Source organism: Lactuca saligna, chromosome 2, assembly GCF_052625555.1.
Source record: "Lactuca saligna cultivar CGN05327 chromosome 2, ASM5262555v1, whole genome shotgun sequence".
In the NCBI taxonomy this organism is placed as follows: Eukaryota; Viridiplantae; Streptophyta; class Magnoliopsida; order Asterales; family Asteraceae; genus Lactuca; species Lactuca saligna.
Window position 1 is genome coordinate 21,695,873 of NC_136418.1, and position 24,990 is coordinate 21,720,862.

The following is a 24,990-nucleotide window of genomic DNA, read 5'->3' on the forward strand; positions in this document are numbered from 1 at the left end:
ACTTACTAATTTATTTGCTTTTATAGTTATTTAATCATCATTTTTTTCATCTGAAAAAAAAAAATCTAAGATACAATATAAAGAACACATTTCCACAATATTTTATATGGATTCACTTTTTTGTATGGATTCATCGACCGGAAATTTATTATAACAATTCTTAAAATAGTATTTTAGTTGTTAAACCGAAGAATAATAAAAATATGTTGATCATTGTATGACTTATAATATAATCATAGAAATATTCCAAAATATTTTTAACACAATAGTATCAAGTGATGTCCTATCTTGTAAGGTCTATGGTTTAAATCTGGTGGTACAATAGTATCAAGTGATGTCCTTACCTTGTAAGGTCTATGGTTTAAATCTCGTGGTAGATATATGTGAAATTAAGTGTTAACTTATAAGTAAATTAAATTTATCCTTTCAAAAAAAGTCATTAAAATATTAATTTGGTTTTGAAAACTTGATAACTCAAAAAGAAATAACTTTATAAACATTCATAAATAATATTTAACAGGTTAGTTATTACTTAATATTACTGATAGAATCATAGAAACATATATTGATTCTTCTATTTAGTCGGTGTTTGTTTTGTATTTTTATTGACCAGTTACAGCCAACCATTTTTTAATACTGTTTTTGATAAATATCTGGCAGCAGCCTGGTTTCATCATGGAACATTTCTCTTGACATTATTTTTCTAAAGAATCATTTCTGTTTCTTTTCAGTCTTTTCTCAATAGCTATTTCCTCTTGTTACACGAAAATAATGTCGCTCATTACAGACTCACAGCACCTGAGAATACCCTTTATTGATATTGAAAGAGGCACCAGAAACTTCAACTTGGCAAACATTATTGGAAAGGGTGGATATGGAGATGTTTACCAAGGAGAACTCATACTTTCTGGTAAACTTACTTCTGTGGCTGTAAAGCGATTACATAACCGTGGTCAAGGTGTTAAGGAGTTCTTAACCGAGCTTCAATTGCTCTCCCGTTATAAACATCCAAACCTTGTCCCCCTTCTTGGTTACTGCAATGATGACAATGAAATGATCCTTGTTTACGAGTATGCCCATAACGGAAGCCTCCAGAGTAACCTAACTATGGATAAGACCCCGTTTTCACTTCCATGGAAGCATCGAATCAATATATGCATCGAGGCAGCCTATGGTTTGGATTATCTCCATAACCATGTTGAAGAAAATCAGAGAGTTATCCATAGAGATATAAAGAGTGCGAATATTCTGCTTGATCACAAATGGAAAGCTAGGATTTCGGATTTAGGACTTTCGAGGATATGTCGTGCAAATGAAGATGTAAGTTATGTCATTACAAATCCTTGTGGCACACATGGTTATTTGGATCCAGCCTACAATGATACAGGGATGCTCACAAAAGAATCGGATGTTTTTTCATTTGGGATGGTATTGTTTGAAGTCATGTGTGGCGAGTCTTGCTTGAAGAATGTAAATGATGCAGGACCATTAACAGCCACACTAGCTCGCAGTTGCTACGAAAAAGGAAATTTAAATGATATTATTCATCCGGATTTGATGAAGCAAATGGACTCCGATTCGTTGAATACTTTCTCCAAGATTGCATATGAATGCTTGCAGAAAGATAGGACACAACGACCCTCCATGGGTTTGGTTGTAGAAAAGCTTGAGAAATCTTTGGAATTGCAAGTTAGTTCGGTTTTTTTTTTTTTTTTTGGAAATTAGGATGTTCTTTTCTGTCTATATATAGTAAATAACTAGAATAAACTCATTAGAGTTTTCTGCTTAATTACACTTTTCTACGAATTTGTTTGGATGGATCAGGAACTTGCGGATGCATCAGAATTACTTGCTGAAGATTCGGAATGGCAATCACAGGTAAGTAGTTTCAAATTTAATAGAATTTAACTGTTTTAAGGACCGAAGCTCCTTCATGTCCATATGCATGTGCTAAAGTAGAACTAGTGCTCTTATGGTACACCCGGCTCCCGAGTTTAACTTAAGGAGAGAAAAGAAAGGAAATTGGCGGAAATGAGAGGAAAGTAAGAGAGATTGATGCTCCCGAGTTTCATTAAAGGAAGAAAGTGGAAGGAAATGGAAGGATCACTTTCCCTTCTAACTTTCCTTCTGATTTGGAAGGATTTTGAAAAGAAAGAATAAAATGGTTAGGGTGCGTTTGGTTGTAGAAAACTGTTTTCATTTTCTAAGAAAATGTTTTCAGAAAATAGAGTTGAATTTTCACTTTCAATTTTCATTGAAAATTTTAGAAAACATGTTTGGTTGAAACCGAAGGAGTTCTCATTTTTCATCTTAGAAATTTGGAAACTTTGGAAAAGTGTAAAAATCACTTTTGTAATTTATATATAATTTGGAAAACTGTAAATTTTCATTTTCTAGGAAAATTTTGAAAAACTAAACGAACTAAACATTTTTCAAAATTTCTGTTTTTCTTGTAAAATTTTCCTAGAAAACTGGAAAATTTTCCACAACCAAACACACCCTTAACTTTACTTCCATTTCTTTCCAACTCGAAAGCACAAAAAACAAATTTATTTTTCTTTCTTTTCTCTCTTTACTTTCTTTTCTTATCTATTTCTTTTCTCTCTTATACTTCTATATATACATTTACTTGGATGGATCAGGAAACTGAGGAAGCATTGGAGTCACTGGTACGATCGAATTTGTTAAAAAATTACTTAACTATTTAAGTAGTTCCTTCGTGTGTCCATGTGTGTTAAATTAATTAGATCTCGCTTTTCTGCTTATACTTTTTATAAATCTATTTCGATATATGGTTTAGGAACTTGGGGAAGCATCGGAACCACTTGCTGAAGCATTGGAATCACAGGCATGTTCATATTTGTTCAAACATTAACTATTTACGTAGTTCGTTCATGTCCATGTGATAAAGGAGAACCTGTAAGCTTTTCTCGTAACAGTTTGTTGACTTTTATATAATTTTGCATGAATGGTTGAGGAAATTGGGAAGCATTGGAATCGCTTTACGTTTTAACGGCTTAAATTTTTTAAGTATTTCCTTCATGTCATCCATGTGCAATAAACTAGAAATCAGTACATTTTTCTTGTAGAGTTGTGTGCTTACACTTTTATACTAATTTGTTTGGATGGTTCAGGAAGTCCCTGAAGTATGGAAATCATCACTTGCCAGATCATTGGAAACACAGGTACGCTAACAAATTAAATTATGACTAGTGTTTTAAAGTATCATTAATTTTATTTAAATATGACCCTTGTTAGCAGGAAGAAAATATAAAAAGATATTTAATTTTCATGTTTTTTATCACCAGTAAAATTTAAAATAGAAAAATTAAATATCCCCATATCTTCTGTTCATACCAATCTTTTTATCCATTTAAATGATTACATTTATCATATTAGTATTTAAAAATATCATTAAATATTACACGTATCACCATTTAAATGTTTAATTTCTCTTTAAAATATGTACATTTTAGTGACTTGGTACGCTCAACAAGTTAACAAGCTGGTTTTTATATTTATTTTAAAAAGTTAATTTTGACATATTTTTAAAATGAAGGTTATATATATATATATATATATATATATATATATATATATATATATATATATATATATATTAAATTTCTCAACAAAAGGAATAGTAAACTTATATTTTTGGCATGCAGAATTGATCCCTGCACTTTATTATTTATTTTGTACTTATTTTAACACTTTTGATCCTTGCATTCAATATTTTTATATATTTCAGGAACCTTTTAATATTTAAAGTTTTGCCACAAAACTTTAACTGTTTGACAACTTTGATCCGTTTTCTAAAAATTTGCTAATTCTTACCCCTTTAATTCTTTAGACCTTTTTGACACTTTTGATCCTTGCAGTTAAAATTTTTACATTTTTTCATAAAAACATACCATTTTTTTGTAGAATTGGTCCCTGCACTTTGCTCCTTATTTTTTACTTATTTTTGACACTTTTGATCCTTGCAATCAATATTTTTACACATTTTAGGAACCTTTTAATATTTAAAGTTTTGCCACAAAACTCTAACGGTTTGACAACTTTGATTCCTTTTCTAAAAATTCGCTAGTTCCTACCCCTTTAATTCTTTAGCCGTTTTGACACTTCTGATCCTTGCAGTCAAAACTTTTACATTTTTTCATAAAAACATGAAGAAAAAAAAACATTTCGGGGCAAAGCCCGGGCTTTTCATTCTTCCACTTTATACGTTTGTTATATTTATCGAATCGAAAACAACATTGAAAGCTTTGGCCCCCGCATAGCGGGGGTAACCTTTCTAGTTTAGATTAAAAATAAAATAGTAATCTTGAGATTCAACCTCAGCCACATATTTCAAGTCTACAGCTCTAGCCCTCCGGGGTACCGACACGGCAGACTTGTTATAATCACATCTGATTATATAGCATCATCCGTTTCTTTCTCCTCCGCCACCATTCTCATCACCATAATCGACACCGCCACCACCACTACCACTACCGACCTCACCACTATCACCTCCGTTAGTTATATCACCGTCACCTTTATAACCACTATTTTTTTCATCACTAAGTGTTACAATCATATATGATTACTTAGTCTGTGAATATATATATATATATATATATATATATATATATATATATATATATATATATATATATATATATATATATATAATCATTTATGATTAGACATATACGTATAAACATGTATAATCATATATGATTATACCTCTCTATCATATAATCATTTATGATTTGACATACACTACTGTTGCCGGTACGCTAGAGTGTTAGAGCGGCAAATGAGTATACAACTGCTCAATTAAATGCTTTCAATCCGTATAACGCACCATACAAATGTAATGCCTAATTAATTAATATCAGTGATAAATAAAGACAATGTTTTCTTTTGTTCTAATTCGATATTGTACTCCAAATTTTTAATATCGTTCAAATTTTATATGGCTATCAAAATTAATAATAATGAACTCGATTGGTCTTTTGTGTTTCTTTGAATCCAGTTGTCTCCCGAGTTGAAATAATAATAATAATAATAATAATAATAATAATAATAATAATAATAATAATAAAAACTAAAGAAGGAAAAAACAACAACAACAAAAAAATAAATAAATAAATAAATAATAAAAAATAAAAATAATAATAATAATAATAATAATAATAATAATAATAATAATAATAATAATTAACCATATGAAGAAGGATGACCCGTCCTTAACAACATCCATCGAATCTTGAAGAGCTACCAAAAGGATCAAGCCAAATAAGCGGCCCCTTGGGGGTCTACAGCTTTAGACCACATAACCTTGTCCATATAATCTTTGCGACCATCTTAATCGTACTTTGAATAAATTACATTCAAAGTATTAATAATTTTAGCCACTTTCTGCTTTCCCACTATTATTTAATTTATTCAAATTAAATTTGTCAATATTTTTAAATTCACCAATATTAGAACATGATGTCTCAGTTTAAATCGATTATTATTGGAAATAAATTCACCAATTTATTAGAACGTTATATCTCACTTTACATCCATTATTGTTTGCAAACTGTTATTCAAAGTGATTTTAAATATTATTTATTATTTTTATAATAATAATAATAATAATTAATTATTACTATTATTATTATTATTATTATTATTATTATTATTATTATTATTATTATTAGACAAAACTATAAATTTGGTTCCTGTAATATTTAAAATACTTTGGATAGGATCAATAAAATTTCCAACTTATCAAAGTTTTTTTTTGGGTTTTTTCCATATTACATTTGAAAAATCGATTTACATAGTTTTTATTTTTTTTGGTATTTAAAAAATTAAAAATAAAAAATAAAATATCACCCAACTCACACACTCTCTCTCTCTCTCTCTCTCTCTCTCTATATATATATATATATATATATATATATATATATATATATATATATATATATATATATATATATAAAAATAAGATTAGATTATTATGTTTTAACTAATTATTATGTGTGTGTATGAATCATTGTGGACGAATCATTTTAATTATTTTAAGAAAGTTATTAATAAATATTTTTTAATTAAAATAATTAAAAAAAATACCATCTAATTTCATTATAATTGCATTTTAGTCAACTAAAATAAATTGAAAAAAAAATAAATTTGAGGATTTTAGGGAATAATTAATTTTCTTTAACTATAAAATATGATTTTTTATACATAATAATTCAGACATTCTAAGTTTCTAACAGAATATGTTAGGGAAATCTGTAATAAAGTCCTAAAATTTTGGTCCGGTTTACGTTTTAGTCCTAAACTAGTTTTTGTTTACGAAGAAGTCCTAAAAACCGGCAAAAATATGCATTTTGATCCGTTTTTGACCGGTTGGAACCGCCAACAAATTAATTTGGGACTATTTCATAAACTGACACAAAATATTGAGATTATTTCACAAAATGACCCAAAATATTGAAACTTTTCTGCAAAAAAAAATATTATGACTTTTCTGTAAACAAAAACATTATTATTATTATTATTATTATTATTATTATTATTATTGTTATTATTATTATTATTATTATTATTATTATTATTATTATAATACTAAAAATATAAAAAATATATACTAATTTTAAATTCATTATTATTAATATTTTTAATAATACATATAAATACACTTAAATAAAAAAAATATATATTAAAGAAATTATTTAAAGGTGACGGTTGTGGTGATGGCCCATATCTAAGGTAGAATTGTGTATAAATAGTTTAAGATAAAATGATTTCTCACTTTGTATATAAAATTTCTTGAGGTAGAATGATTTCTTTTCAAACCCAATAGATGTATAATAAATATTTACATTGGTGACCCATATCAAAATTCGAAAATATTAATTACAATATATTGTTTAATAGAAAGTAATATATCTTGTTTTGCTTTATCACACTATATCTGCTATGTTTCCAAAAAAACCACAAGGATAAAGTAATGAAAAAGAGCAACACACATGTTAGTAATTTAAGTAATTTAAAAAATAATATACTTATTTATATTTTTAATATAATAATAATAATAATAATAATAATAATAATAATAATAATAATAATAAGGGTTTTGTTTGCAGAAAAACCCTAATATTTTTGGTTTTTGCAGAAAAGTCCAAATATTTTGGATCAATTTATGAAATAGTCCCAAATTAATTTGTTACAGGTTCCAACCAGTCAAAAAGGGTCAAATTGCAAACTTTTGTCGGTTTTTAGGATTTTTTCATAAACAAAAATTAATTTATGACTAAAACATAAACCGGGCCAAAATTTTAGGACTTTATTGGAGATTTCCCGAATATGTTATGATTATCTTGAAAAAAACATTATATTCTGAACGAAGATTATAACCATATATTATCAAGACTAATAACTTTGAATGAATACAAATTTTTACATGAAACGAATTTTGATATTTTAGAATTAGTAATTACATTCATTCTTAAAGAATACAATTATGAACCTAAATTATAATCATTCTTAACAGCGCTTGCAAAAAACTACCGTTATTCTTGAAAGAATACTAATTCACCTTCTTGTTTCATTTCCAAATGTCATGTGTATCTTTGACCTCTAAGCCACTTCAAAATATACTATCATTCTGTGAGATTGACACTTCGTGAGATTGACATTCTGTCATAATTGCATTGTATGAGAATAACTTTATACAAGAAGTTGCATAAATTTATAAACTCAAGGATGCTAAGGGATCCCTAGTTAAAGCTTGAAACATCTGAAAAAACATAAGAAACAAAAACCATAAGTAAAATTAAGCAAATTGCAATAGAACTTTGTCAAAATCATTCTCACGCAATTCTACCATAATCATTCTTATTTGATTATACCAAAAATACAATTCTGGCGGAAGCATCATTCTTATGTGATTCTATAAGAATATAATACTCTTTACACACAATTCAAATAGAAGAATAACTTAGATTCAAAATATTCTTAAAGAATGAAACAGATGAAGATGAGAATAACACCCGATGATAAGGTAAGAAAGTTATTCTTATAGAATTAACTTAATTAGGTTAAAGGGAATACTCTATGGAATGCATTCAAATTTCATAAAAATAAAGCCATTTTAAAACCCTTTTTATATATTACAGAAAAAATAATAAACAGTAAAATCAAATAATTATTTTCTTTCATTGCAACCAACAAAAACCATAAGATTACCAAATGACATTTTAGGTTCGAATGGTTAAAATTGAACCAAGTTGTTGAGTCGTGTAATCACCTAGTGCTTGGCCAGATGTGAAGATGTGACACTGGGCAATTAGAAGAAAAAGATAGCAAATGGGAGATAAAAAACGAATTGTTCCAAACAATATACAAGAAATAAAAGACCCCTGCTTCTCGCCTTTTGCATATTGGTAAGGAAACAAATAAATAAGAAAAACTAAAAGCAATGGTTTATGTGTATTTAATAAATGATTAAATCACCGATTAAAAAACCATGTTGATGTGGAAGACAAAACACTCCCTTCTCGTTATGAGTATTTTTTTTTTTTTTTTTTTTTTGATTTATTGATTCCATTATAAATCTTTATGCTAAACATGTAATTATATAAAAAAAAAAGTCAAATACGCTTAAAGAATATTGGTTCGAAAATAGGAATTGCAATATTAGTTTGGAAGGAATTAACTTTGGTGGTTGAAAAAATTACTAAACCAATAAAAATAGATGAAATTGATAGATACAATAATATAAAGACTGATACAGAATGAGTAAGTCAACTATATATAAAAAATATTATTGATAAAAATTAAATGTATATAACGAAATAAACCTGCATACATATAGATGGTTATTAGAGAGCTAGAGAGTTGACATCAAATAGGACAGAAACTGTGATTCCCAAATGAATTTCACCTCAATAAACTAAATTAAGCATCTTTATGTGATAGGATCTATAACTTAGAAGGGCACTTTACCTTGAAGGATTGAACATCACTCCCACAAATTCTGAGCACCTTGTTGATCTTGACTTTTACACTGTTATGGCCTAAATTGTTAAACAAAAATCGTTAGAGCCTAACTCCGGCAGAATCTCGGAGCTCCTTCCAGAGTTTGACCCAGTCAAACCTGAATTAGGACCACCACAATCCCACACCATGGGTAATCTAGAAGAATACCCAAAAAGAAGAAGCCTAGTATAACATAATTGGTTTTAAAATAGGGAAAATAAATAATACGTACATGATGCTTCATGTTTCTACCTTTATTCCAATGCTAATTTTTTTTTTTTAAAAAGATAAAATAAAATTTCTAGATTAAGGGACGGAACATCTGCTTCATCTTTAATTCTCAGGCGACATTAGTTTCTACAAATGAAACACCACGATTCACAGATTTTTAGGATGTTGCTCCGGAGCCTTTTTAAGAAATCTTAAAAAAAGACTTTCATCATCTTAGGTGCAATTAACCAAATGAAATTGATCGCAAACACTACGAGGAAGAAAGAGACCTAGTGTTGGCATCTGTAAATGGCGGTGGAAGGCGATTAAGTATCGACAAAGAAGGAGAAGTTTTGACTTTGCATATTTGTTCGTTTCAATGGCGATTTATTAGAGGCAGCAGGTAATCGGAAACTGATCTATAGAGAAATTGATCCGGAAGAGAAGGAGCTGAAAGATGATCTTGTTGTGCAAGGCGATTGGGAAAATTGAATTGCTTCCGGTATTTCTAGGTATGTTTATGGTGATGAAGGATCGATGGGTTGTTAGGGTTGATAACAATTCCCCTGATTTAAAGATACTAAATGTTATAAATATTTACCATAATTAAGTGTGCCAAGATTATTATTATACCCATAATAAGATTTTTAAAATGATTGGCCTACAATCATTCCTACATCCACACATGCACTCACACACACCAGAATAAAAAACATCTCAAAATTTGGATCTTCACTTCTTCAATTCAATAACATGTTTACAAAATTAACAAAAATAAATAAATGTAGAACAAGTTCTACACAAAAATAAATTGTTACAATAGCACAACCATTTGACTCTTATGATACTTATTCCCCTCTATCAAATCTATTAAAACAACATGAAAAGTGTTCCCAACTAGAAGAACAATGTTTGACTGAAAAGTTAAAATCGGACTTCGATTTCAACGGAAGGGAGAAAGGGCAACCACCCTTAGAAACCATATCTTGAATCCTATATGAAACTGCCTCAGATTGTTTGAGTGGAAGTGTCGGCATCCATTTTTCATGGTTCTTTTTCAGCTTAATCTTGATCGATTTTTCAAAACCCATATGCTTGAAGCAATCGACACTGATTATTATATTGCCTTGGTTTTAATCGATGTTTTCGCTAATCTAAATTAGATATGAGTCTGGGATGAGTATCCCCATGTTCTCTATGGACTTGTTGAGTTCCTGTTTGATGATTCTGGAATCTTCATTTTTTTCGAACATCTAGAAGATGTGGTGGAGTCGGTCGGAATCATTACAAGAACATGATATTGATGGTGGTAGAGTAATAAAGTAGTGGTGGTAGTGTTGAGTTTGTGGATCTATTATTGGTGGTATGGATCGTAAGAATCATCAAATAGAAATCAGGTGAGAAGTAATGGGAAAAATTAGGGTTCTAGCAAACATGGATGAAGATGAAGTCTTCATATTCGCAAAAGAATTGGGTTCATTAGATCTGTATTGGGGAAGAAGAAGAAGAAGTGGGTTGGGGGTTTGACTTTGTTTTTTTACTGAAGAGAGAGAGAGAGAGAGAGAGAGAGAGAAAGAGATTTTATTTTTTATTTTTAATTATTTAAATACCAAAATAAATAAAGAAAATAGAAAAAAGAAATGAAAAGGATAAAATCAAATTTTCAATTCTATCAGGGACCAAAAATTCAGAAAAACTTTGATTTTGGACATTCCATGCAAGATGGAAACTTTTTGGACCCTACTGAAATTTTTTAAATACCACATAGACCAATCTTACAGTTTTGTCTTATTATTATTATATAAAGGAAGCTGATCCGTACACAACAATTTTTCTCCATACACAACAATTTGTACTTTAAAATATTGTATTGTACAACTATATAATAAATGAATTGTTGTATATGACAAAAAATTGTTGTGTAAGAATCACTTCCCTTATATAAAACCCAGAGAACAACATTCTCACCTTCCTATTCACCTATCATCAATCCATCTCAACATACACTTATCTTTTTCTTTTCTTCCTCATTTTGCTTTCTTTGTTAATAACCCTCTCTTTGTAGATTTCCTAATTTTACTCCCTTCGATGGGATGCATAAATACCAAACAAATTTCATTTTCGTTTTAAACGCTTTCTATGTTTTGGCCGGGTATTATGAGTAAAGAAGAATTCTTTGATGATATAGGGAAGAGCTTTCTTGACCAAAAAGTGAATGTTGTAAACTTCACCCTCCAAAAAGCTTATTCATTTCATACTTATATTCCCATTTCTATGCTTCTAATTTCATAATCGACATGAATAGTGAGAATTCTTTTGAAAATTTAATTAATTACATACTAATTCACTCCTTCAATATGTGTCAATTTCCTTGATTGCTTTTCTACAAACTTAAATATTTGTATATAGATGTGCTTTTTTTTTTTTTTTTTTTTTTTTTTTTTTTTTTTTTTTTTCTAATTTAGACCTCTTTGCCATTTTCTACTTCTACCTTAAACTTGAAAATAATACTTGGTAAAAAAAATGGTTCCGCATTTCGATTTTGTATTTTTATTTTGATTCTTGTGTTCTCTTTGTTTTGAAAATGCAGAGTTATACCCTAAAAGTGAACATTCATTGTAATGAATGTAAAAGAATGGTGACGAAAACACTCCAAAAAATTGATGGTATTGTGTTCCAATTTCATTAATCACTTTTTTTCACCTTTAAGACTTAATGGTGTCGGAGGTTTTGCCATCGTTGAAAGTCTATGTGGCCCTTTTGCCGGTGATGACCACCCGCAACCATTTTTTGTTTCTTGGTGGCAAATCTTAATGATAAACTTTCACCGATGACAAATCTCAATGGTAAACCTTTTCTGTTTCGTGATTGGTCATTGCAAATTTAAGTGTTTTATATTATTATTTTTATTTATTTATTTTACTTTCAAAGGAAAAATATCACCAAAGCCTATTCATCAGCAAAATGTTGCAAAAATTATAAAATCATATGTGGCACCCTATGTGTCCTACTTTTACCGTTGATAAAACAACCATCACACCATTTAGCCTGATTGGTATAGGGAAATCTTTAGAAAAGTCATAACATTTACGCAAAAGTTACACTTTAGTCCCAATATTAATTTTTTGAACAAAAAAGTCCTGAAAACCGGCAAAATTTTGCTCTTTGACCCTTTTTACCGGTTGAAACCGGTACCAAACTAATTTGATACTATTTTGTAAACTAACCCAAAATATTAGGATTTTTCTATAAATAAAAAATATTATGACTTTTCTATAAACAAAAATATTAGGACTTTTCTACAAACAAAACCCTTATTATTATTATTAATATTATTATTATTATTATTATTATTATTATTATTATTAAAAATATAAAAAAGAATACTATTTTTTGAACGTACTATTATTAATATTGTTACTAATACATATAAATGCATTTAAATGTAAAAATAGTATTAAAGACAATGTTTAATGGCGGAGGTGGAGGAGATGGTGATGTTTTTAGCACTGTAATCGTGAATGTGTATTTGTCTATTTTTACTTTGTATATATGGTCATTTCACATTTGTTATTATTGTTTTCAATTCAGAATATTAATACTGAACAATTTAAAAGAAGTTGCATATTTGTAAAATTGTTTATAAATAGTTTAAGGTAGAAGGGTTTCTCATTTTGTATATAAAAATATTTAAGGTAGAAGAATTACTTTTTAAATGCAACAAATCCACTACAAACATCTATATAGGTAACCCATATCAAAATTCAAAAGTATTAATTACAATATCTTGTTTAATAAAAAGTAATAGGAATAATTCAAAGTATTAATCAAAATTCAAAAGTATTAATCCAAAAAACATGTCTTATTACTTTTTTTAAAACAAGATATTGTAATGAATACTTTTAAATATTGATATAGTTTGTAGTGCATTTGTTGGATTTGAAACTAATACCTCTACCTTAAACATTTTTATATAGAAACTTAGAAATCTTTCTACCTTAAACTATTTATAAACAATTTTAGAAATATCCAACTTCTTTTAAATTGTTAAGTATTATTTTTCTGAATTAAAAAGAATAATAACAAATGTGAAATTACCATATACAAAGTAAAAATATACAAACAAACATTTATGATTTCAATGCTAAAAGCATCACCATCTCCTCCACCTCCACCCTTTAAACAATGTCATTAATATTATTTTTTTGATTTAAATCCAATTATATGTATTAGTAACAACATTAATAATATCAAGTTCGCAAAAATACTATTATTATTCATATTTTTAATAATAATAATAATAAGGGTTTTGTTTGTATAAAAGTTCTAATATTTTTGTTTATAGAAAAGTTGTAATATTTTTTGTTTACAGGAAAGTCTCAATATTTGCGTTAGTTTGCAAAATAGTCCCAAATTAATTTTGTACCGGCTTCAACCGGTTAAAAAGGGTCAAACTGCAAATTTTTGCCAGTTTTCATGACTTTTTCGTTAAAAAAAATCTTAAGACTAAAGTGTAACTTTTCTGCAAATATTGGAACTTTTCTAAAGATTTCCCATTGGTATATTTATAGTTTACTATATCTTAAATTCTTATGACACACTATATATATATATATATATATATATATATATATATATATATATATATATATATATATATATATATATATATATAGAGAGAGAGAGAGAGAGAGAGAGAGAGAGAGAGAGAGAAGTAAGTTAAATTGAGAAAAAAAAAGGTTGACAATTGGGGAACCATTCTCAACCACTCATTTATTTTGCTGCAAAAGCTTTCGTTGTACCAACTGAAAAGGAAAAGGAATACATATGTGTTTTCCAACAAAACATATTTCCTTAAACTATGTTAATTATTATCTTAATATATACAAAAACATAGTTTTTTTTTTTCGTAATTTTATTTTTTTGAATGATATTTTTATCGAAAAATGATTTTAAATATACCAAAATTCATGAGTTTTTATTCTCTACAAATAGACATCCATATTGATATAGTTTGAAGGTAAAATAAAAAAAATATTTTTTTAGTTTTTCCCTTATTGTTATTGTTATTAATAAGTAGATAAAAATGTGTCAGATTTTTAGTAAAGTACATTCGCTTATTAATAAAAAAATATTTGTAATTATTTTTTTACAGATTAAGTATCATTCATATATAAATATGACATATAATAAACTCTTTAGTGCTTACATCAACTCTCGTCACATGCCCTCTTTGCATCAGCACCGCACCCAATCCCGATATTGACGCGTCACAATATACCACAAAATCCTCCATTCCCTCTGGAAGGGCTAACATTGGGGCTTCACACAATCTCTGGAAAAGTGTCTCGAATGAGGCCTGCTACTCCAGGCCCCAATTGAAAGCCATGCCTTTCCAGGTCAGTCTGGTGAGAGGAACAACAATCCTGGAGAAATCCTTGATAAATCTCCGATAATAACCGGTCAACCCCAGAAAACTCCTGATCTCTGAAGGGGATCTCGGCATCTCCCAACTCATCACCGCCTCAATCTTGGCCGGATCGACCAATATCCTATTCTGGTTGACGAGGTGTCGTAGGAACTGGACCTCTCGTAACCAGAAATCGCACTTGGAGAATTTGGCGTATAGCCTCTCCGATCTCAGAACTCCAAGGATCACCCTCAAATGCTCCTCATGTTGCTCTCTGGATCTCGAATACACCAATATATCATCAATGAACACGATCACCGAACGATCCAACATCGGCCTGCACACCCTGTCCATGAGATCCATGAACGCCCCAGTGCAATGGTGAGCCCGAAAGGCATCACCACGAACTTGCAATGCCCATAATGAGGCCTGAACGCTGTCTTCTAGATATCCTCATCACACACTCTCATATGATGATATCCAGACCTCATATCAATCTTGGAGAACCAAGACGCTCCCTGCAACTAATCGAACAAATCATCGATCCTCGGCAAGGGGTAACGGTTCTTGACCGTCAGGTTGTTCAACTCCCGGTAATCAATGCACATCCAGTGTGAACCATCCTTCTTCTTGACAAAAAGGAATAGCGCTCCCCATGGCGAGCTACTCGGCCGGATAAACCCCTTCCCCAGCAGCTCCTGCAGCTGTGAGGATAACTCCTACATCTCTGGTGGTGCAAGGAGATAGGGTGCCTTGGTAATAGGCGCTGCCCCCGGGACCAAATCGATACGAAAATCTACCTGCCTCTCGGGAGGCACTTCCGGCAGCTCCTCAGGAAAAACGTCCGGGAACTCATACACTATCGGGACCTCATCGACCGACCTCATCCTCTCTGCATCTACTCTTGTATCCACCACATAAGCCACAAACCCGCTACAACCCAGCTGTAGGCTCTGCCTAGCTCTGGCAGCCGAACAAATTACTGACCAAGAACGGGTACCCTCGCCATAAACCGTAAGAACTCCCCCACTAGGGTCTCGTATGCTCACCAGCTATCGCTCGTAGTCGATAACCACTACAAACCTGCTCAACCACTCCATGCCCACGATGACACAGACATCTCCCATCACAACGAGACCAAATCAATCGGAAACTCAATGCCGAAGATCTCGAGCACACATCCTCAAATCACAACAGTGGCATACACCACTCTCTTGTCAGCAATGGAAACTCGCAAAGGTCGACTCAACGCCTCATGACAGATACTGATGTGCTGACAAAAGGCTAGCGACACAAAAGACCAATTCACACTCGAGTCAAATAACACCAAAGCAGGTACAAAACTCACAAGAAATGTACCTACACATATGATAATATAAGCATAACATCACAATTCAAAATAAATAGATGAAAGAATACATACCAGCCACAACATCGGGTGCTGCGCGGACCTCCTCCGCTGTCAACTTGAAGAATACATACCAGCCTTCACCGACCGACTCTCCGTAGCTCGTACAACAGCAGGGGCAGATCCCTGTGATGCTCCCTAAGCTGACCACCGCAACTGCGGACACTCGACCTTTCGGTGTACGGTCTGGTTTCGGTGAAAACAGACTACAAACCCCTTGGGGAAATCCTTGGCCATGTGCCCCTCCTTGCCACACTTGTAGTAAGACCCTGCCCTACACACCCCCTCATGACTCTTGCTGCACTTGCCATAAGTGCGGACCTTCTGGTTTCCTGATATCGAATCGGCGGGCTTGGCCTGCTTGGTAGCCGGCTGGGACTGTGTCGGTCGTCGATCCCTCCCCTGAGACCCTGCCTCCTCCCTGTCCTGAGTCTCGAGCTCAATCTCCTTCTTCCAGGTATTTTCCTGAAGCTCGACAAATGTCCGGTATGTCGAGTTCGCCACGAACTCGCGGATGTCTCTCCTCAAAATGCTTAAATATATACTCATGCATGCCTGCTCGGAAGACATGTGCTCAGGGTAGAACATCGCCCTATCATGGAACATCCTGGTGATCACTGTAACAGACTTGGTACCCTGCTTGAGGGTCAAGAACTCCTAGGCCAAACGTTCTCTTTCCACTGGGGGAACATACTCATCACGAAACATAACGATGAACCTCTCCCAGGTCACCGCGGAAAGCTCTGTAGAAGAATAGTGCACTGGCACAAACTTCCACCAGTCCTTCACCCCCAAGCAAAGCTGGTTCAGCGTGAACCGAACTTTCAAATGCTCTGGACAAGAACACGTATAGAAGCATCCCTCAATATCAGAAATCCATCTCATCATACCGATCAGGTCCTGTGTTCCATCAAACTTTGGTGGCTTCGTGTTGCTGAACTCTCGGTACAGCAACGAGTCGCCCCCCTGTGGACCCTCCAGTCCTATATCTCTATGGACCCTCTATTCCTAACTCTGTGGACCTTTCGGTCCTAACTCTGTACACTCTGAATCATACATAGCACAAATCACATAGAAATCACATCATACAAAAACCATATAAGATACGCTGTCACATAACTATAATTATTACTCTTTGGTAAAGTATAGTGAGAAGACTCACCTCGGGTAACTCGGTAATCTCAAACTCGGTAAAAATCTGGTCTAGGATCCGCCTAATCACATGGAATAAGTAATCTAATCAATACAACTATCAAGGCTAGACTATTCCCTCTCTTAGCACTCTCAGAAGGGTAAAAGACCATTTTACCCCTCTCATGGCTTAATGACCCTAAAGTTAACCAAACCCTAAAAGTCAACAAAAGTCAACTCTCTGGGTTACGCTGCGCATACTAAACTTGTACGCTAGGCGTACCCGGCGACCTAACAGAAACGGGGAACGCGACCACCCTACGCCGCACGTACTGGGATTATGCCCCGTGTAACTCCTAGTTTCAGACTTCTTAGCTTTTGGGGTCTTAAACAGTTAAGATACACGTCCAACTTTTAGATCTTACCATTTCTAAGCTTGTTAATCCCTAAAGTTGGTGACTTTAAGGCTTTGCATGGCTGTAAAATTCACGAACACCCATAACATTCCATTTCCAACCCTAGAAAAGCTCATAACTAAAGCATGACCCCATAACAACGACGAATTTGAGATTTTTATGGATCTACAACACATATATCACTGAAATGGGATAGATCTAGGTCCATGGAGTCCCTAATGCTCATAAAGTCTCCACCTTGGGTCTTTAACCCTAGAAATGGTCCAAGCAACACCAAACCAAAATGAACAGGAAAGTTTTGAGCTTTTTACCTCTAGATGAAGCTCCTCACTCTAAAGAACTCAGATCCAAACTTGAGCTTCAAACTCTAGCCTCCACAAGCTCTTCTCCTTCTTCTTCACTAACACATAAAGGAACTTTTAGCTCAAAACACTCACACACAAGCTTTAGGACGAAGGAAATGCTCTCTTAGGGTTTCACTCTCAGATATGATGGCCGAGGATAAAGCCTTAGCATTCCTTATATAGTGTACAAGCCAAATATTAGGGTTTGCATCTGGGCCTGCTACGCCCAGCGTAACCCTGGGTACGCCCATCGTACCTAAGCGAGTCCGCGTCCAAGTTAAGCGCATGAGTACGCGCAACATACTCTCCAGTACACCCAGCGTACTAATTTGCTACAAATTCACTCAAGGGCTAATCTTGACAACTTGACAAAAGAGAAAGGTTAAATAGTTGTACCTGAATTTCGGGATGTTACAATTAACATATAAAAATTATATATATTTGTCAAAATACCTTCTAATATTCATAAGTGAATATATTCACAAGTGAATATACCTTGTAATATTCATATGTGAATATACCATGTAATATTCATAAGTGAGTATATCATCTAATATTCATACGTGAATATACTATGTAATATTCACATATGAAATATCATTTAATATTCATAAGTGAATATACCATATAATATTCACAAGTAAATATACTATGTTAATATTCAAGAGTGAATATATCGTCCAGTATTTAAATATGAATATAATATGTTTATTATATGATATATTTATATATGAATTGTAAAAAAAAAAATACCATATTTTTATTCATAAGTAAATAACGAATGTACTTTAATAAAACATGATGCATTTTTATTTATTTATTAATAACGATAGCTGAAAATATAAAAAAGATAAATTTTGTATTTTATCTTAAAACTATATCAATATTGATGTCTATTTTTAGAGAATAATATTTAAAATCATTTTTTTGATAAAAATATCTTATAAAAATTAACAAAAAAAACCCAGAAAAACTATGTTTATATATATATATATATATATATATATATATATATATATATATATATATATATATATATATATATATATATATATATATATATATATATATATATATATATATATATATATATTGGAGATTCTGTTTTCCCATAACGGATTTTTTTTAGGAAAACCAATTTTGTGAATAATCAAATATCTTACATGGTTTTAGTGTCTGCGTCTTCTATCCCCATGGATTAATGTATGCTTGTTTATCCGCATCAAACCCCATCTCTAAGGCAGTGTTGTTGTACTCCCAAATTGATGTGATACGGTCCTGTAATTGTTTGTTTATGTTGGTAATGTAATTATCTATATATATTGGAATGCTACTCTACTCTTCCTAAGGGCTCTTTTGGAAAGCCAATTTAGGAATGCACATATATTTTACCATATTTATATATAATAACATTTTATTATATTTATATATATATATAATAACAATTTATTATGTGGTAAATTGCCTTTTTAACTCTATAAAATTTTCTATTTTAGGCGTTTGCACAGTTGGTGTTGACTCGGAACATGGGAAGGTGACTGTATTGGGGAATGTTGATCCGAAGACACTCCTCAAGAAGCTTGCAAAAAGCGGGAAGCCTGCAGAGATTTTGGGTACTTCAAGCATGAATAAACAAATTACAAATCAATTTAAGAATGTTGAAATCGATAGTTGACAAGGCGATGAGAAAAACCAACAACAATACCTCCCTGTGATAACCCGTTAGTAGAAGAGAGACGATTTGAGTAAGGGAGGAAGTGAGAATGGAAATGTCACAAGAGATATGGGAGAGGGGAGCATCATTAGAGGTGTATTATTTGGTAGTTTATCTGGATAAACTGTTATGCCATTTTTACTATTTACATTAATATTTATATGTAATCATCTTGTGAAATGAGACATCAATAAAGAAAATATATGTAGATTGTGATCATAATAAAATGGTGGAATTGAAAACACAGATATAATCGATGGTTGGTTGAAAAAATATCATCTATATTAATTAATCTTGAAAAATTATGGATATATAGTTTTTTAAAATGGTGACATTTGAATATACTTATAACTTACTTCCACTTCCATCTATGTCCTAGAATCGACTTAAACATTTAATCTTATAGATGTAAGAAATCTCCCCACACCACTAGACAATGTGTATTCATCCTTTTATAGATATATTATGGTTTTTATGTAACTTGATTTTATTATATACATTGTTTATTATTTTTTTGTTACACATATTAGGGAAAAATAAACATGTCACTGAATTTTATGTCTTCTACTATGTTACCACAATATTTTAGTGATTGTGATGAAATACAATCAATTTTAAAAAGAATTTTATCTTGACCCTGCATTGTGAGTTTATCATCATCATCATCATCATCTCATAGACATTAGAACACCATCAAATATATCTGAGCATGCATTAATATCAACTATCTTTACAAATAATATTTATAACCTTGAAAATCACATAAACATACATGATGATACAAATAGAATCAAAGCATTATATTTTGTAGGGATATATGCTTAGAAAACCGATGCAGTTACCTTACGAAACAGAATTAAGATTTGTTTCCCACAAAGTATTGATGAGCTACATAAAGAAATAGCGTGGAATTTGGTGATGATAACCATTAGAGATGATGGTATTGTTCATGAGATTTTTTTTAAGTTGTTGTAGAAATAAGTTGGATTGATAATCTAACATAATAATCTAACATAATAAATGAAAATCAATTTTACCAAATATCATGTTCTCGTTGAATTTGACACATGTTATTTTTTAAAAAATTTTGAATTATTTTTTCCACTTGTTATTTTCTTAAATTTATTTTAGTGAGATTTATATATGTAAAGTAGATCATTTTATTAAATTTCATAATAACTGTTTTAAAACCTTCTAAATATCGTACATTGTTATTCAATTACTTACTTTAGTTATTATATTCTTTTTATTTATGTAAAATTATTACTATAAAAAATATATGATACTTATAATTTTACACTAAACTTTTTTTATAAACCTATATAATACACGGATCACACACCTAGTGTTTTATAAAAGTAGGTTCGTTTTGAATGGGGCTCACCGTCTTTACCATTTCTTGTGGTTTATTTTCATAACAACAATATATATTTTAATTTATAACCCTTACATGTTACAAGTTTAAGCCTTCATTTTTATCTCATTTTATTTATATATTTCATTATTAAATAATAAAACTTTTATCCTTATTATATATCACATAGATTAAATGTTTCAAAATATTTATTTATAATTTATGTATTATTTTAAAAAAGTATACCAATAAATAGATATTATAAATACCTTCAAATATATATTAATATTGAATATATTCCAATATCACACAATTACAAGATAAACTGAAAACCAGAATACAACATTAATTAAAAAATTACAATACAAATAAAACACTTAAATAACAACAATAATGCATCAACATTATGTCCAAAGGCCTAAGAAACATATTTGAATGTGGATACATGTGTCGAGCTATTTGGAAGATGAAACCACTTCGCACCATATTAGGATTTGAAATAGGAGAAGTTGTAATATACTTTGACAACTCATCAAAGTTATTCTCCCAAGTTCCACAAATAGACTTTTTCCCTACCTTAACATGAAAAGAAACATCAACATTTATACTATTTTTAATATCTTAATTATTGTATATGTTTCATTGGAAGTGTTGGTACATGAAGTGGACCTTGACAACTAAGTGAATATTTTTGTTTTGATTGTGATATGTTGAGTTGATGTAAAGAATAGATTGGACGTGGACCGGAGATAAATTTTTGACAGTAACTTGGAATGAACGGAATCTGATGTGCCTTGCATCACAACAAAATAGTTATCTCATTTTTTTATTAGATAATATCTTTTGTTTATATTTTGTTTGTAAAGCGTGCTAGGTGTGGATGTTGGTCCGCGATACTTATCCATGTTCTAGTGTCTTGAATGTACTTCTCTAGTCTATAAATAAAGATGATAGGTGTATGTTGAAATCTGTGACTCAAACGTAATCACAAATATCTTGTAATGTTCATCTGAAATATAAGTTATAGTTATTCATAGAACATATGTTGTTCACCATGTATTAACTTTAAGTCTTGCATGCAAGCTTGGTAAAAATTCAACGAAGTTATTTATCCTTGCTTTATACAGTTATTATGTAAGGATGGTTCATATAATCTCCATGATATTTCATGTTAAATTTCATATTTAAATTATATTTGAGCTTTTAAAGATCCATCTAAGTTAAAAATTAAACATCATGTAATCATATTTCTCAAACAAGTTGCCTCTCTACAATTGGTTTCTAACAACTTTATTATTACTTTTTAGAAAGAACTTGATTAAAAAAACTTTATATACCACTTAACTAATTTTTCAAAATTTAGGGAGTTATGGCATAATATTACCTTTACATATATCTAACAGTGTTGGTAGCTTGAATTGAGCTATGATATTTTTTGTAAGTTGTTAGGTCTCGTAGATTGTATATGTTGCGTTAAGTCTGTATGTAAATCGTTTTTCAAGTCATGTATTACTTAGTCTTTGCTTTCTATATGTGATATGGTTGTATGCATTTCATATATTTGTTTATTACGCTGACAATTTATGCTGTTGACTTAGGTTTCTTGACCTCATTGGTAAGGCCCTAACGTACTCTTCTCTCATGTAATATATATATATATATATATAAAGAAAGTAAAGAACACTAACAATTCTCAGCTTGAACAGTTTATTCACTATAAACCAGTTCGATCAAACATTTACTTATATCAGAAACCTCTCTACAAATATACTCACACTCGAATGTTTACATGAATCTCAGAAAACTCTATGAAAGAATATATTCTAGATTTACACATGAACTCTAAACTGAAACCCTAACTTGAGAGAGAAGAGAGAATCTGAATTAGATGATATCTATCGACTTACATACAAATCCACAAACAAAACACAATAAATATGCCGGGTACATAGCTCCATAGAGCAATCCATAAACCTGCGTGCAAACCCGGAAACCTGTATGAAAAATACACAACACACCCAACACAAATATAAAATATATACAACTTACCCTCTTAAGAATTAATGACAAGTTTGACATAAAGGATACTTATTTAAACCTGTATGTAATCATATTTCTCAAACAAGTTGCCTCTCTACAATTTGTTGATTTTTATTTTTTCTAAAAACTTTATTATTACTTTTTAGAAAGAACTTGATTAAAAAAACTTTATATACCACTTAACTAATTTTTCAAAATTTAGGGAGTTATGGCATAATATTACCTTTACATATATCTAACAGTGTTGGTAGCTCGAATTGAGCTATGATATTTTTTTTAAGTTGTTAGGTCTCGTAGATTGTATATGTTGCGTCAAGTCTGTATGCAAAACGTTTTTGAAGTCATGTATTACTTAGTCTTTGCTTTCTATATGTGATATGGTTGTATGCATTTCATATATTTGTTTATTACTTAGGCTGACAGTTTATGCTATTGACTTAGGTTTCTTGACCTCATTGGTAAGGCCCTAACGTACTCTTTTCTCATGTAATATATATATATATATATATATATATATATATATATATATATATATATATATATATATATATATATATATGTAAAGAAAGTAAAGAACACTAACAATTCTCAACTTGAACAGTTTATTCACTATAAACCAGTTCGATCAAACATTTACTTATATCAGAAACCTCTCTACAAATATACTAACACTCGAATGTTTACATGAATCTCAGAAAACTCTTTGAAAGAATATATTCTAGATTTACACGTGAACTCTAAACTGAAACCCTAACTTGAGAGAGAAGAGAGAATCTGAATTAGATGATATCTATCGACTTACATACAAATCCACAAACAAAACACAATAAATATGCCGGGTACATAGCTCCATGGAGCAATCCATAAACCTGCGTGCAAACCCGGAAACCTGTATGAAAAATACACAACACACCCAACACAAATATAAAATATATACAACTTACCCTCTTAAGAATTAATGACAAGTTTGACATAAAGGATACTTATTTCAACCCCCCCCCCCCCCCCCCCCAAACTGATCATTAATTCATAAAAATTTTATTAACTTTTAAAAACATCGATCATACCAAGGCGATTAGAAATATATTCATGCTGTGAAATACTCAATGACTTTGTCAAAATATTTGCATTTTGATTTAAAGAACTAATTTTATTTATTTTCAAAATTCCATTTTCAACCTTTTCACGAATAAAATGCAGATCTATTTCAAAATGCTTACTCTTTTCATGAAATACAGGATTTAGAGCTAATTTAATAGCTGACTCATTATCACAAAAAACATTAACTAGAGTTAAACCATTAATACCAAAGTCAAACAACAATTTTAAAATCCAAATTATTTCACAAGCCACAGATGCTCTATATTCAGAGTCAGTTGAAGAACGAGAAACAATATTCTGTTTCTTACTTTTCCAAGATAAAAGCGAATTCCCAAAATAAACTAGAAAACCAGTAACAGACCTGCGACTAAATAAACATTTAGCCCAATCTGCATCTACATAAGCAGTAATATTCACAGAATTATCCTTTGTTATATGAATACCCTTACCTGGACAACTCTTTAAATATCTTAGCAATGTAAATGCTACTTTTAAATGTGACATATATGGTTTATGCATATACTGGCTCAAAATGTGAATAGCATACGAAATATCTGGGCGTGTCATAGTCAGGTAAATTAATTTTCCAATTAGTTTTTAAAATTCAGTGATATTAACAACACAATCAGAACTATCCAAATCTGACTCTCTTTTGGTTCAACAGTTTTATTAAGATTTGAAACAAAACATAGATTTTCTTTATCCAGTAAGGAATAGTTAACTGTTTTTTCGATACCAAACTTATGTTTTCCTTCCACAATATAGTCACTAAATTTAGCAGGCAAATTTACAGTACAACCAGATCTAGTAGCCCTAATAGATTGACCACTCTCAC

The 24,990-nt window shown here is 30.8% G+C and overlaps 1 protein-coding gene and 1 long non-coding RNA gene across 5 annotated transcripts; one reads left to right on the plus strand and one right to left on the minus strand.

The window, feature by feature from the left end:
• The first annotated feature begins 631 nt into the window (after positions 1-631).
• LOC145030755 (putative receptor-like protein kinase At2g23200) lies at positions 632-19,910 on the plus strand. Of its 4 annotated transcripts, XM_078979162.1 has the most exons (6): positions 633-1,689; positions 1,825-1,878; positions 2,643-2,669; positions 2,801-3,185; positions 11,828-11,903; positions 19,443-19,909. In XM_078979162.1, the coding sequence occupies exons 1-4, from the start codon at positions 772-774 to the stop codon at positions 2,873-2,875; spliced, it is 1,074 nt and encodes a 357-aa protein (XP_078835288.1). In that variant the 5' UTR covers positions 633-771; the 3' UTR covers positions 2,876-3,185; positions 11,828-11,903; positions 19,443-19,909. The 4 variants fall into 4 exon arrangements, with proteins under 4 accessions (XP_078835292.1, XP_078835288.1, XP_078835291.1 ...); XM_078979166.1 differs by lacking the exon at positions 2,643-2,669 and having other exon boundaries at positions 632-1,689; positions 19,443-19,910; XM_078979165.1 differs by lacking the exon at positions 11,828-11,903 and having other exon boundaries at positions 19,443-19,910.
• LOC145030756 (uncharacterized) lies at positions 7,353-9,642 on the minus strand. Its single transcript, XR_013676701.1, has 3 exons — positions 9,528-9,642; positions 8,995-9,065; positions 7,353-7,786 (listed from the first exon to the last, which is right to left on the minus strand). It is a non-coding gene; the product is annotated as an uncharacterized LOC145030756 (long non-coding RNA).
• Positions 19,911-24,990: the final 5,080 nt, after the last annotated feature.